We start from the raw sequence: 16,131 nt of genomic DNA, 5'->3' as shown, positions 1-16,131 counted from the left end.
GATCATCCTCACCCTGCGCAATGTGTGAATGTGAACACCTGTAATGAAGAGATGGATTGGTCTTTCTGAAGTTTGCCTGGTGCCTCTTATTCCGGTAGTGGCAAGACTTCAACGAGGATTCAGTTGATCAGCATTGCTCTATACCCCGAGTTTACCCCCAGTGCCCCAACAGAGTGAATGGGGACAATGTTGTAGACCGAGTTTTTCTTCGGATGAGATTTTAATACCTAGGACCTGACTCTCTGTAGTCATTAATAATCTCAGAACATGTCCATTGAGTTCCCCAGTGGACTACTCCAGACTTCAGCATGCCATTGTTTTGCCTCACATGCCTATCTTGTCATTTCCTCCACCATCTTTGATGTCCACCGTGTCTGATTGAATCCCAAATGTCACTCCCCCGACGTTCTCCTTTCTCCCAGGTACGCGGCTGCTGTGCAGGACGGCTCACAATACTTCGTCCTCCTCATCATCACCGATGGAGTCATATCAGACATGGCCCAGACCAAGGAGGCCATCGTGAATGTGAGTGTTGGGGAAACAGGACAATGCAAAGTGGGAAAACAAAAATGATCATTCTTGGTGTACCTCTTCTCCCTCTCCGCATAGAAAGAACAGCCATTTAAAATCACTAGTTAACTGCTACACATCATAATACAGTTAGTCTTGAGTGTCAACTGTCTTTACACAGCTGCTTTACAGTTGACTCTTTTTTTTTAATGTGACTCATAATAGATTCTGTTTTTTTAAAGATCTAATAAATGCTTGATCTTCTAACAAGAAGTACAATGCAGAATGACTCATGTTTCCCCGTTTGAAAAAAAAATGTTCAATTGAATTTTTTAATTGCAGTTCTTTATTGAGTTTTAACTGCGGGCGTTACGCTGAAACCTCCTTCCTTATCGCATATAAAAGCACATCCACCGAAGACAACGATGTCTCTCTTTACCAGCGTGCAGCCAGTGAGCTGGGAGTCCTGCTGACTCCCTGATGACAGTGAGCTCGTCTGCGCGCTTTGTATTTCCAGAGTCTTTGTGAGCGTGTGTGGGCCGCTTGCCCCGAGCCGGCGTACGGCCCACCCGCAGCTTCTCTCCCTGCCCTTCTCTCCCTTCCGGAGGTCTCCGGCACTCTGCCAGCGTTGCGTCTCCACCAGCCACAGGCCGCGACCACACAGCAGACTGGATTTAAAGGGAATTTGCGACTGTTAGTCAAACTGTTAGAACAGCCACACCTTCCTTTTAAGATCTTGTCTGCTGCTCTATCTCCCCCTGGTCAGGCTCCACAGACGGTTAACAATGTTAAATGTACTCTACTGTTTGTCTGTCTTCTATTTGTAGCTGCTTTTGTGAGTGTGCAAGATTATATATATATATACATAGATATATATATGTACAGTTCCCTCCAAAAGTATTGGAACAGCAAGGCCAATTCCTTTGTTTTTGCAATACACTGAATACATTTGGGGTTGAGATAAAAAGATGAACATGAGACAAGAGTTCTTAGAACATAGCACCTTTGGTATCAGACCACCCAATTTTTAGGTGAGCAAAAGTATTGGAACAGAGAGTATTTAAGTAAATGAAAGCAAATAACACTTAATATTTGGTAGCATATCTCTTGCTTGCAATAACTGCATCAAGCCTGCGACCCATTGACATCACCAAACTGTTGCATTCTTCTTTTGTGATGCTTTTCCAGGCTTTTACTGCAACCTCTTTCAGTTGTCGTTTGTTTCGGGGGGGTTTTCCCTTCAATCTCCTCTTCAGGAGGTGAAATGCATGCTCAGTTGGGTTAAGGTCTGGTGATTGACTTGGCCAGTCTAAAACCTTCCACTTTTTCTCCCTAATGAAATCCTTTGTTGTGTTGGCAGTGTGTTTTGGGTCATTGTCTTGCTGCATGATGAAGTTCCTCCCAATTAGTTTGGACGCATTTCTCCGTAAATTGGCAGACAGAATGTTTTTGTAGACTTCTGAATTCATCCTGTTGCTACCATCATGAGTTACATCATCAATAAAGATTAGTGAGCCCACTCCAGAAGCAGCCATGCAAGCCCAAGCCATGACACTTCCTCCACCGTGCTTCACAGATGAGCTTATATGTTTTGGATCATGAGCAGATCCCTTCTTTCTCCACACTTGGCCTTTCCATCACTTTGGTAGAGGTTAATCTTGGTCTCATCAGTCCATAAAACTTTGTTCCAGAACTTTTGTGGCTCATCTCTGTACTTCTTTGCAAATTGTAATCTCGTCTTCCGATTCTTCCGATGGTCTGCATCTTGTGGTGTATCCTCTATATTGCTGTTCTCTAAGTCTTCTTTGAACAGTTGATTGAGATACCTTCACCCCTGTCCTGTGGAGATTGTTTGTGATGTCACTGACTGATGTTTTGAGGTTTTTCTTCACAGCTTTCACATTGTTTGTCATCAACTGCTGTTGTTTTCCTTGGTCGACCTGTTCGATATCTGTTGCTCAGTACGCCAGCGGTTTTTTCTTTTTCAGGACATTCCAAGTTGTCGTACAAGCTATCCCCAATGCTTGTGCAATGGCTCTGATCAATTTCCCCTCTTTTCTAAGCTTGCTTTTCTCCCAAAGACAGCTCTCTAGTCCTCATGTTAGTTTATCTTTTATAACACAAATGCAGTTTTCACAGGCAAAACCCAAGGCAAAAACCAAGAGCAGACATTCAGAACTATTTATTGTTTAATCAATCAATCTAACAGGACACATCTGGGCAACAAGAAACACCTGCCACTCACCTAAAAATTGTGTTGTCTGATACAAAAGGTGATATGTTCTAAGTTGTTTAACAAATCTAGATAAAAAAATACCAGGAAATAAAAGCTGAAATTCGGATCTGTCATCTCATGTACATCTTTTGATCTCAAATTCAATTGTCTTCAGTGTATAGCAAAAACAAAGGAATTGACCTTGCTGTTCCAATACTTTTGGAGGGGACTGTATACACTCTCTGGCCACTTCATTAGGTACACTTGTTCAACTGCAAACTGCACCCATTAACGCAAATATCTAATCAGCCAATCACGTGGCAGCAACTCAATGCATTTAGGCATGTAGACATGGTCAAGACGATCTGCTGAAATTCAAACCAAGCATCAGAATGGGGAAGAAAGGTGATTTAAGTGACTTTGAACGTGCCATGGTTGTTGGTGCCAGACAGGCTGGTTTGAGTATTTCAGAAACTGCTGATATACTGCTGGGATTTTCACGCACAACCATCTCTAGGGTTTACAGAGAATGGGCCGAAAAAGAGAAAATATCCAGCGAGTTCTCTGGGCAAAAATGCCTTGTTGATGGCAGAGGTCAGAGGAGAATGGCCAGACTAGTTCGAGCTGATAGAAAGGCAACAGTAACTCAAATAACCACACGTTACAACCGAGGTATGCAGAAGAGCATCTCTGAACGCACACCACGTCAAACCTTGAAGCAGATGGGCTACAGCAGCAGAGGACCACACTGGGTGCCACTCCTGTCACCTAATATATATATACACTCCTGGGGAAAAAAATGGGCCAAGCCCAAAATGGCTTTCTGTGCCACCATTTGCTCATTTACTTTTGCTGCAGTGGACTGTTCGGGGAAAAGCTAGAAACAGGGAAATTCACTTATGCAGTAGACAAATTAACATAATGTCAAATAAAAGACTTATGTTTTGTATTTGGTTGCATATCATTTGCATGCAATCACTTCCTGATGTCTGTGACCTATTAACATCATCAGAGTCTGGATATCCTATTTTCAGGTTGTCCTACAAGCAATACAAAAACTCTTTGCATTTGAATGGATCTCTATGGGAATTGGGGGGTGGGACTAGATTCAGCTGTAAATTATGCTGATACAGTATGGAACAGTTTTGTTGGCTAAATGTCTTTAAGTCATCAAGGGTCCAAGGTATCAAGTGAGCCTCAAACCACCGTGCTGCTGCCAGCTATGCAGTAGATATTACAAGCATTGTGTCTCCTGAATATTTTTTCCATTGAGTTCAACAGGAAAATGAATCAGGACAAACGATGCTTGTAGTATCTACTGCATATCTGGCAGCACGGTGGTTTGCGGCTTTGAGTTTTTATTTGACGAATAGGTTGCTTCTGGCTGGAAGTGACATAAGAAGGTGACAAAAGACGGTAAGACATTGTGTTAGAGATATTAATTAAATATATTACATATTTTTATGTTTTTTTTTTTAACATTATAACAAAACATTCCATGTCCAAAATTATTCCAAGCGGTTCTTATAATTGCCAACAAGCTTTTTGCACTTTTGTGTGCCTGTCTTGGAGAAGTGGAGTTCTCCTTGGTTGGCGTCCATGGAGGCCAGCCTAGTGCAGTGTCCACAGGAGTGTCTGCCTTGAGATGTTGGTACCAGAATTGCTCAGATTCTTCAGGATGGCCTTGGTGGTGATCCTTGGATTCGTCTTGGCCTCTCGCACTACCATTCTTGCCAGCGCAGGGGTCACTTTTGGCTTCCTGCCACGCCCAGATTTTTCACAGCGTGGAACTCCTTGTATTTTTTGATGATGCGTTGCACTGTGGCCACTGGCACTTGAAAACACTTGGATACGGCTTTGTAGCAGTTCCCCTTCTTGTGAGCAGCCTCAATGTGCAACCGGAGGTCCTCACTAAGCTCTTTGGTTTTAGCCATGACTTGCAATTGACTAGAAACTGACTAGAGAACAACTGCATTACCTGTTCTCAATTTATAGTTGATTCGAATGCTCTAGAACATGGTAGAAATTACCAGGACAGTGCTCAAGCTGTCAGTGCCTGCCTGGGGGTTCCCTGCATCCAGCCACCAGCTGTACCTGCCACTGACGAGCAGTAGCACACTAGCGGTGGCACACTAACAGTAGCACACTAACGGTAGCACACTAGCGGTGGCACACTAACAGTAGCACACTAATGGTAGCACACAAGCAGTGGCACACTGACAGTGGCACACTAATGGTAGCACACTAGCGGTAGCACACTAACGGTAGCACACTAGCGGTGGCACACTAGCGGTAGCGCACTAATGGTAGCACACTAACGGTAGCACACTAACGGTAGCACACTAGCGGTGGCACACTAACGGTAGCACACTAGTGGTGGCACACTAACAGTAGATGACGAGTTCGAAAAGATTTGGCATGCACCCTCATCATCTCAGGGTAATTATTTGGTCATGCCTCCTTGATACAGATCAGTTTGATTTTATTCACTGACATTCACACAAGCGAGCTCATAGTGCTATGGACAAGACTGTGTAAAGAGTACTCACGAGTAATTAATTGAACAACCAGTTAAGAGTTAAGCGCAGCACTGGCCCAATTCTCCTCCCCTCCAGTGACCCTGAATTTAAAGTGTAATTTGCATTTTTTTTTAAAGAGTAGGAGCAAATGGCAGCATTTTCCTTGCACTGTAGAATTCCATAGCTCCTGATGGTTCACTTTCATCAAAAGAAGTCTATGATTTGGACCTGTGTGTTCAGAATGTGAGGCTTATTTCAATCCCCAGTGGGTCAGACCAAGTGTGCGCTAAGTGGGTAGTCACTATGCATGCGTTGAATTTCTGATCAAAGGGTCTCCCTCTTTGATATTTTTGTGAGAACGGAGTGCTCGACTCTTGAATTCTCCTCACGTACTGTGGGAGCGGTCCCCTTAAAAACCGTGCACTCACACCTATAAATTATGGAGCCAGATTTCCCCAGAGACCAAACGCTTGGACAGGCAGAATGGCTTTCTGTAATTCCTATGTGTAATGAAAATTCAACTGTTGACCAGAGCTTTCTTTCATTTCAGGGTAATGTTTGCAGTCCCTGTAGGGAAACACAGTATACTACCTCATATACTCACTCTTGCCAAACATGCACACAAACTTTCAATAAAAAGGGGATCTATACATATTTATTTGGAGGAGTCCCCTCTACTGTGTAGATTTACAGAGCAGGGAACGACCTAGTCTATCTTTTTTACACACATTGGCTTATGTGGAACATATCGTAAGATATCCTATTTTAATAGGATAAATATTACGTATTTTTTACGTAAGGTGGCTTAACTCAGTTGTCCTTGTGTAAGCATCTGAACAGTATATATATATATATTTTAAATTATTATTCTTCTTCATTTATTACTATTTTTATTTTATTTTTTCTAATGTTACTGTTTCGTATTATTCTGTCTGTTTGTTTGATTTTATGTCTCACTATATAATCTTGTATGTATTGTAGGTATTTTATGTTCGGACCCCAGGAAGATTAGCTGCACACTGTGTATTGCTAATGGGGATCCTAAATAAATAAATAAATTCTATCGTTAATGCTGAAAAGCTTTATACTGGGCAATGCCTTGTAATGTATAACTAATCCTTGGTAATTATGTTGACTGTATGTGACTGCAGTCTACTACAGAGTTTCAATTACTGAACACAGCATAGTAATTGATAATTTTATTTGCTTTCAGTTTCATGTTATGTAACCCAATACAGGTTTTATCCTCTCTGGGGGATTGTCACTATCAATGGCTCTCAATAAATACTTTGTTGTAGGTATCAGGCACAGAATAATTGCACATGAGCATGACTGAAACTAGAGTTTAGCAATGCAGCCTGTTATATTATTAGAGGGGTAGCCCAAGCATGGCTGCATTTCTTCTCTCCGTGATTATTTACTGTACATATCCACACTTAACACACACTGATGTGACTATGAATTAATGAGATATTGGGCTTTGTGTGATAAAATGTGAAAACTCTCGTATAAATCCCTGAGAGTTTTAAAGACGATATATTACAGACACAAATTGCACAACGGAGAATTTTGTTCAGAATTTTTGTGAAAATAGGTGACACTGTTAAAATTAGTATTTAGTTAGTAACTAGTAATTAGTCAATAAATAGTGGGGAAAGTATTTAAAGCATTTTATTTGGCTCAGGTCTGATGTTTGTCCTAGGTGTGTTTGTGTGTGTGAGTGTGCACGTGTGAGTGTGTGTGGCCTTGTGTGTATGTTTGCATGTGCAGTGAACGCGTGTGTGTTTTCCGCCTCTCCTAGTGTTTGCCTTTTCAGGAACGCTGACCTGCTTTCCCCCATCCTGGCACATTTCGGCCCGCCGCACACTTCTCTCCCTGCCTGCCGTTAGAAAACCCCCAGCCGCCGTTAGCCAGCCTGGCCCCCTTCTCCTGGCCTCACTTGCCCCAGCCCTGCATCGGCTCGTCTGCTTATTTCAGCCAGTGTGACACTGACCATGGGCCATCCCCACTCCCACTACCGCCAGGGGCACGGACCGCTTGCTTTCCCACAGGCACTCAGTGTACTGGTTTTAGTCCAGTTTGACCAGTCCCCATCTCCTCTTCATGTCTGCTCACACTGCACAACAATAGTCAATCTTAATAAGTATTTTAGCCTTATATTAAGACTCTATTATTTTTTGCATAATAAGTCAAAACGTTTGCCAATGAGGTGAGACAGTTCTACGCATTTCAAGATTTGCCAATGGGGTAAGACAATTTCACTTGACAAGAAAAAGTAACTTAAAACAAGCTAATATTTTCTACTTGTGAGACAAGAATAAGATCTGATTACAAGGCAAGCACAAGCTGAATTTTCTGCAGTGCAAGACCCCACTGTTCATCTCAGAGGGCTCCTCAGTAGTCTCCACACTGTGGCCTCATTGTGCCCTCACACCCCTCCAGTGTGCCCTGGTCCTTGTGTCTGGAGCAGGTCAGCAGCATTCTGACTGTCCCTGATCTTCACCAGTGTTGATCAAGAGTGGTTTATCTCATGAACCCAAACGCACCTGAGCTCCCTGACCTGGCTGGTGCAGTACCTCTGCATTTTGATATCATTTAGAGCAGGGAATGAGTTTAGGTTTTGGAAGCAGGCTGTGTGGACTCGAAAGATTCCAAAGCTTATTTAAGCTTTGAAGAGGTTTTTTTTCAAAATCCTAGTCAGTATTCTAGAACTCAGTTGCTCCCAATTACCATCAGCATCAGAATGTTCAGTTAAGAACATTCTAATGACATATTTATGATCTTACTGTCATGGTTCTGGGTGGTAGTGGCTATCCTTGGCCACTGGAGGGCATCCTTGTCACTTCTTCCCCCTGATTTGGCTAATTGGGTCCACCTGCTGTAGTTCCCCTGTTTGGGCTAATTGGGTTCACCTGCTGTAGTGCCTATTCAAGCTCTTGCTGGCCTGAGAGTTAGTGCTTTTGTGTCAACTTTTGTTACACGTAAGCCGGTATTCTGTCAGTGTGTTTGTAACGTTTCAGTGCTGTAACAGTCTCTCTTCTTATTTTGAAGAGATCTCTGTTGTATTGAATGCTCAGACTTGAGGGATTATTTGCTATTTGCACAGTAATCTCTTACTTGGCGTTACATTTTGGGTGCTTTTCTATCAATCCTCGTTTCGAGGGCTGTTTTCTTTAGTTTTCACCTTCTTTACACTCTCAGTTCTGTTTATGAGACAGTTTTATTATGCTCCTTTTTTCTGTTCAGTTTTGCCCTTTCCGCTGGGTAGTTTTTTGTTAGTATTTAACAGCAGGATTTACCACCCAGAGGAGTACATTATTCTGTCCTGTCCAGTTTGAATACTCCTTGTCCTTAAGCACCCTTTCACGGGTAGTCTACTTAGTCCTGTATACCTGGGATATTCTCCCTTAGGAGTATTTATTTTTATGTTTGTTTTCTTTGTCCCCTTCCTCTAGTCTTTCGAGAGCTTGTGGTTACTCCACCCCATGTGGATAGCTTTCAGATCCCCCTCCCCCTAACACACTTACACCTTAAAGGGTTAAATGAATCTCTTAGGTGCTGAAACACATAGAGTCTGGCCCCTGACCCCTGAACCTTCACCCCTGCTCTTGAGAAGCTGGCTGTGGCTCTCTTACACGGGGGGGGGGCTACTCCACCCTCCACCGGAACACCATCCCAATGCCCGCCAGTCCCATTTGTTTCCCACCAAAAGGATTATCCGCCATGGCCCATTAGTTCAGTGGCTGAAACAAATGTCACCTGCCGTGATTATGGGCTTAGCTCCCTGCTCACCCCTCCTCAGTGTCCTCATCCACACCAGGTATACAAACGCGCACTCTTCATTTACAGTATCAGTGCATTTTTGGAGCCCCCATCCTTTAATGAAAGAATCCTGTCAGACAAGCTCATTTGCTCATTTGGGGGGGGCGGGGTGGTTTAGGAGTGAAACTGACAGGGCAGACCAAAGGAAGGTGTTCTGCCTGTAATCCGTTTGATGCAGCTTCATGCAGTAGATCAGCAAACGGACTGGCGGATTGAGTCTTCGGCTTGAAGATCTATGCACAAACCTGGTTGAGCTTTTGACTCAAACTGGCAGGCCTGTCTGTGGAAACGTGGCTGAGGGTTGCTCAAATGAATGAATCATAAGAAATGTCTTCAAGGTACATCGCGTCAGTTGACCTTTGAAAGCTCAGGTGGTCGTCCCCAGGACGGTGTGCCTAAGCTAACGCTGTGAGCGTGTGCCAGTTCAGAGTAACGTCTGGAGCCGGCGCGGATGCCCCAGCTCGTCGCCTTACTGCAGTATTCCACAGAGAAAGGCATGTCTTTTTTTCATTTCCTAATTATCCACTGGAAATCTGGGCTGCCAGTCACAGTGGGAGACGGGCATGCAAATGGCAGGGTGGTTGAATAATTAATTACTGCATGGGGTTTGTGGAATGGCTCTTCTGCGGAGGTGCTGGGAGGTGCTGGGCGGTGCTGGGAGGTGTGGTCACTTTTGGCTCATTGGAGGCGAGACAGGTGGCTTTCTCCCCCCTTGCAGAGCTGCCCCCCCCCCCCAGCTCTGAGAAAGCCTGGAGCAGAAGAGGGAAGACGCAGAGGATTTTAAAAGCCAGATCTGAACAGATGTGCAAATTGCATTACATTCATTTAGGAGATGGTACTTTTATCCAGAGAAAATAAGAGCGTCCATCTGAGCAACGACCTAGCCAACAGCCCTCCCTCCCTCAAGTGTAATTATTAGATGTTCAACACAGACCTCCCCCAGTCTGCAGTAGAGTGTTACAGCGATGATGTATTTTTGTAGGCCAACTTGGAAGTTTCTTCCGCCATGGGTTCCTTCTGCAGATTCCAATGCTTTTTTCCCATCGGAATTGCATTCCCCAGTCCTGAACTTCCCCAGTCCTGAAGTGAAGGAGGGTGTGGGAGTGTCTGGCGAGCCCCATCATTGGCTTGCCACTCCCACTCCGAATCAGCTTTATAAATTTAGCCTTTTGACCCTGTTATGGCTGCCTTGGAGGGAGAGCAGTGCCTCCACCTGGACCTGTTACAGCAATGCTTCCACTGCAGCTCAGCAACCAAAGCCAGTCATCCACAGAGCTGGAAGAAGAACGCATTCAGTAAATGAAACAAAATCCAGCCCAAAGCCACACCCCACGCCCCGTCCTCAGCACTCATACTGCAGCCCTGGATTTGTCCCTATCCAGAATTCTGAATGAAGTGCAATGTGAAAGTCTTGTCAGTCTAAACTGGGTTTTTAAACTTTTAAAGTGTTAAAGGCCTCAGATTCAATAGATTTACCTTAGCTCATAAGTTCCTTCCATGTTCTCTGCTTCGTAACTATAGGAGGTTCTAGATTCATAACATGAGTCTTCAGTGCTGTATTACATCTTGGAACATCCATTGCCCTAGTGCCATCCTACCCTTTAAAGAATTTCGTAAAGATGCAACAGAGCTGTGTATCTCGTGAGTCTGCATGTCTGTCTGTCTGTCTGTCTGCCTGTTGAGTCCTGCACACAAACACTGTAGATAGAACAGTCGCTCTCTATCCAGGGATTACTGATTCATCTCTGTGCCTGCTTATCCCCGTCATGTGACACTGGAATATAAATTCTTCATAGCTTCATTACACACTAAAATGTGACAGTAGCCAAATGCAGTATATAATGTGCAGCATGGAGGATGGAAGCTTGTCTCTACAGCGTGTCAGGGCATACTCAGTTTAGTATGCAAGTGTGCATTTGTGTCCTTGGTGATAAATTGAATATATGGATCAGCGATTGGTTAAAGCATTTGTGGTTTTGTGGTTTCAGAGCTGGCAACAGCACCATCATGGGACCACAGCTCTCTCCTGATTGTCCATGTCAGAACACTTGGGGCGCGCAGCCAGAATAGAGACATGTTCCTTCCTTTTTACAAGGCTGACACGAGCTGTCTCAACTTTTTTTTTCTCCTGCACTTAATGGACGTTGTTCTTCTCTTTCCTTCAGGCAGCTAAGCTTCCGATGTCGATCATCATTGTTGGAGTTGGCCAGGCTGAGTTTGATGGTAAGAGACGATCCTCTAAATCGTCTTGACACAGTTTGCTTCAGCCTGACTTAATGCACTATATACATGTGGGCCTTTAGTAGACACTCTTATCCAGGGCCACTCACGCAAGGCATTTATGCAGCTGAATGTCTAACTGAAGCAATTCTGTATGTACTTTGCTCGAGGCTACAGTGACAGTTAAGGACAACCTCTGAGTTCCAAGCCATTGTACCGCACCAGTGCTCTCGCTGTGTGGGTGGTGTCCTTGGCCTTTGCCCTGTGTGGATATTTTTGTATTCTGCTTTATGAAAAGTATGATGACCCCAGGTTGAGTTCATGCTCACAAAAAAGGCTTTGTTTTGTTAATGGGGACCCCTGAGTCATGTTCGCCATTGTAACGTCTGTTAATGGAGTTGATAGAACCCTCTACGAGAGAGCTTTTCCTTTTCAAATTACCCAGAGTACATATTTGCATTAAAGCTCTCCCTGCAGGCTATCAGACAGATGACTAAGTAGCTAAATTCTTTCACTGTGTACCCAACTTCCTTGGGTACTTATTGTTTATTGATAGCATTGAACAGCGAACAACAATTTTGTATTTCATCTTCCGTCACCACAGACCTTTGTTCAACAGTTGCTTCCCCTTGTAAATGATCACAGAATACATTCTATACATTGTAACATCGCATGGTCACATAGGGGTGGTCACTGTCATGTGATGAATGGAAAATACTACCTCCAGGAAGAGACTTAGCTGGTGGTTTTATTAGCCCCTTTCAGGGAAACCAAGGGAAGGTATTTACAAAATGACAACAGGCCCTGCTTACATAAAGGCATTACAAAAATAATTCAGACAGATACGACCCAGGGCATATGGTGGCAAAACGGAAAAAGGTCTCCCCCCTTCAGACTTGAAAACAAGGTCTTATATAGAGGCCCCTGTCCTGGTATAATGGGTATCTGCTGGGTGATTAGGGAAGAGCTACAGTAGCTGCAGAGAGTGGCGGTGTCGCTGTCCATGGTCCTGCATCTCTTCTGTCTGTCAGGAATGCTTGTGGTGCTGAACGGACAGTGCCCCTCCAGCACACAGCGTCTGCTCCCGTCTCATCCCTTCTGGACCCAACATATCCATACCATAACAAACACCTTCATATATGCCTTATATCACAAAATACACCCCATGTATGTACATTATATCACAACATATCCATACCATAACAAACACCTCTAATATGTGCCTTATATGACAAAATACACCCCATGTGTCTACATTATATCACAACATATCCATACCATAACAAACAGCTCCAATATATGCCTTATATCACAAAATACACCCTATGTATGTACATTATATCACAACATATCCATACCATAACAAACAGCTCCAATATATGCCTTATATCACAAAATACACCCCATGTATGTACATTATATCACAACATATCCATACCATAACAAACAGCTCTGATATATGCCTTATATCACAAAATACACCCTATGTATGTACATTATATCACAACATATCCATACCATAACGAACACCTTCATATATGCCTTATATCACAAATTGCATCCCATGTGTGTACGTTATATCACAACATATCCATACCATAACAAACACCTCTAATATATTCCTTATATCACAAAATACACCCCATGTATGTACATTATATCACAACATATCCATACCATAACAAACACCTCTAATATATTCCTTATATCACAAAATACACCCCATGTATGTACATTATATCACAACATATCCATACCATAGCAAACACCTCTAATATATGCCTTATATCACAAAATACACCCCATGTATGTACATTATATCACAACATATCCATACCATAAGAAACAGCTCTAATATGTGCCTTGTATCACAAAATACCCCATGCATGTACATTATATCACAACATATCCATACCATAGCAAACACCTCTAATATGTGCCTTATATCACAAAATACCCCATGTATGTACATTATATCACAACATATTCATACCATAGCAAACACCTCTAATATATTCCTTATATCACAAAATACACCCCATGTATGTACATTATATCACAACATATCCATACCATAAGAAACAGCTCTAATATGTGCCTTGTATCACAAAATACCCCATGTATGTACATTATATCACAACATATTCATACCATAGCAAACACCTCTAATATATTCCTTATATCACAAAATACACCCCATGTATGTACATTATATCACAACATATCCATACCATAACAGGCACCTCTAATATGTGCCTTATATCACAAAATACACCCCATGTATTTACCATATATCAAAACATATGCATCACACATTGTCACAACATATAGCATTTTTATCACAATTTGTGCTGCACACATATTTTATTGCAAAATATTCCTCACATATCATAACATCTTCATCACATATATATTCTTACAACTTCATCATTATCACAAAATACAACTTTAATGCTGTGAAATACATATTCATGCCAGAACAAACATTCCACACTCCACTCTGGTGTTGAACACTCCTCTTTTTCAGGGTTTGAACCAGATCAACACATTGTTGTAATTATACCCTCAGCTGATGCATGGGGACCCGGAGGGGGGGGGTCTGGAGTTGGGAGATTTTGGTGAGAGTGGCTGGGGTTAATTGGCGGGTGCAGAGTAATTATCAGTGCCAAACTGTCTGGATAATAAACGGATGTCATCCCACCAGTGATGCGCCTCGAACACGTTTCGTGACGTGAATTTAGACCAACTGTTCGCAGCTGCTGTTGAGAGTCTGTGGGTGTGCCCAAGTCTTTATCTCAGTCCTTCTGCTTGCTTTGATTTTACACAGGTGTTTTCTTGCATGTTTTCAAAGATGAGGTGCAGACATGGCACAGACATGATGCTTTCCAGACAGGCTGTGTATTTGAAATACTTCAACTCTTGGTAAATACTGAGATGTCAGCAAAATTTGAAACCACTGCCACAGATCACTGAGAATGTTCAATAAAACCAATCAAAAGGCACAGTTACATGAAATACAAATTTTATTCTGAATATTTAAAAAAAATACAGTATGTTACTTTTAGAGCTGTTAGTAGTCTGCAGAAATTTTACTGCTATCTCAGTATTTGAAATTATTGTTTGACCAAAGTCTGTCTGTTTCTGAGGCAGAAGTCACGGTAGTGGCACCTGCCCTTAAGGTGGCTAATATACATGGTGTCTTGTGTCTTTTCAGCCATGGTGGAGCTGGATGGCGATGATGTGAGGATCTCCTCTCGAGGGAAGCTGGCGGAGCGAGACATCGTCCAGGTGAATTTTCAGAGTGTCCACTGGGTTAGCCGACATGAGCATGTGGCCGGTACAAATCTATGGACCACTACCACTGGCTGACTAGGAATGACTCTTAAATGAATGTGGTTGTAAAAATGAGGCATTGCAATCGTACCATGCGAGGGCCTCATTGGGGCATGGTAAATGGTAAATGGACTGCATTTATATAGCGCTTTCAACCAAAGCGCTTTACAATTGATGCCTCTCATTCACCCATTCACACACATACTCACACACCAATGGTGAAAGGCTGCCATGCAAGGTACCAGTCAGCTCGTTGGGAGCAATTAGGGGTTAGGTGTCTTGCTCAGGGATACTTTGACATGCCCAGGGCGGGGGATCGAACCCTCCGACTGCCAGACAACCGCTCTTATTTCCTGAGCTATGTCGCCCCGGCATGATTATATATGATACTTATTTTGTGTTTGCAGGTGCATGTTTCTGTGCATCACCTTAAGTGTAACTTTATGTTTAGTTTACAAAATATCTTACAGATTGTTCATAGCAAAATGTCATGGCACCTGTAAAATGTGCAGTATTGGCTGTCCAGTTATCACAAGCATTATTTGAACAACAATATTCAATCTTACTCTAAGGCATGACGTCGGTTAGCCGAACTGTGCTGTATTGACTTATTTAAAGCTCCCTCTTGGGCTCAGCAAATGTCAAGCAGATGAGCTCATGAAGGACATGAGATCATCAGATTTGTTACAAAACCAACATATTTCAGGCTGGTTTAAAACAAAATGCTACTGTTCAGTTTTTAAGCCATGTGAGAGTTAATGTTAATAAATAACTCTCTTGTTACACTGTATTTTTTTTCCAAAGATGTATGCAAGACATGGGACATATATTTATCTTAAAAATATACAGAACATGAACATTTGCCGATTTCATGCGGTACTTTTTCTAATTGTTTTCTCATCCCACTTCACAAATAGTATTAAAACCTTGAAATTATAAACCTGTTACTAAGGGGAGTTCCCGGCTGGGAGCTCTTAAGCTCTTAGATAAATGAGCCAGCCTATCTCAGCTTTGAAATGTACCTTCAGTAACCGGGTCAAACTTTTTACCAGCGGATTTTGGAGCAGTCATTTCACGAATAATGCTTCCATTTCCCCAGGGCAATAGCATTGTGTCATGTTTTCTTGGTTGCCTAGGCGGTGGGGTGGGGGGGGGGGGGGGGACAGAACATCTCTGTGAAAGAATGGTAGAACGGCTCATTTGTGGTATCCCTGGGGTACCCAGTCTTATCTGAGAAGGGCTGGTATGCATGCAGGCTTTTTATCTTTCCCAGCTAGAGCAAAAAAAAAAAGAAAATGGTTAGTCATTTTGGATGTTTTAGTGGCAGGCTGGAACGGTAGCTTGCACCCTTCTTGGGTAAGGCTTGTTCTCCTCTTCTGTGCACTCCAGTCCTGTCTAAATTACCCTCCCCCCCGCACCCCCCGCACCCCCACACCCCCACACCCCCGCACCCCCCACACCCCCACACCCCCACAGTGTGAGCTGACACCTCACAGCCTGGATTTTCCAGAT

The 16,131-nt window shown here is 43.0% G+C and overlaps 1 protein-coding gene across 1 annotated transcript in view; it reads left to right on the top strand.

The window, feature by feature from the left end:
• The window catches only part of LOC135235089 (copine-5-like), a 225,068-nt gene that overhangs the window by 203,074 nt on the left and 5,863 nt on the right, over positions 1-16,131 (top strand). Inside the window, exons 19-21 of the mRNA XM_064300284.1 lie at positions 423-525; positions 11,232-11,289; positions 14,501-14,574. Of these exons, the coding sequence (XP_064156354.1) occupies positions 423-525; positions 11,232-11,289; positions 14,501-14,574 (235 nt within the window). The remainder of the gene's footprint in view (positions 1-422; positions 526-11,231; positions 11,290-14,500; positions 14,575-16,131) is intronic.

Source organism: Anguilla rostrata, chromosome 11, assembly GCF_018555375.3.
Source record: "Anguilla rostrata isolate EN2019 chromosome 11, ASM1855537v3, whole genome shotgun sequence".
Classification (NCBI taxonomy): Eukaryota; Metazoa; Chordata; class Actinopteri; order Anguilliformes; family Anguillidae; genus Anguilla; species Anguilla rostrata.
This window is presented reverse-complemented; position numbering and strand designations above follow the sequence as displayed.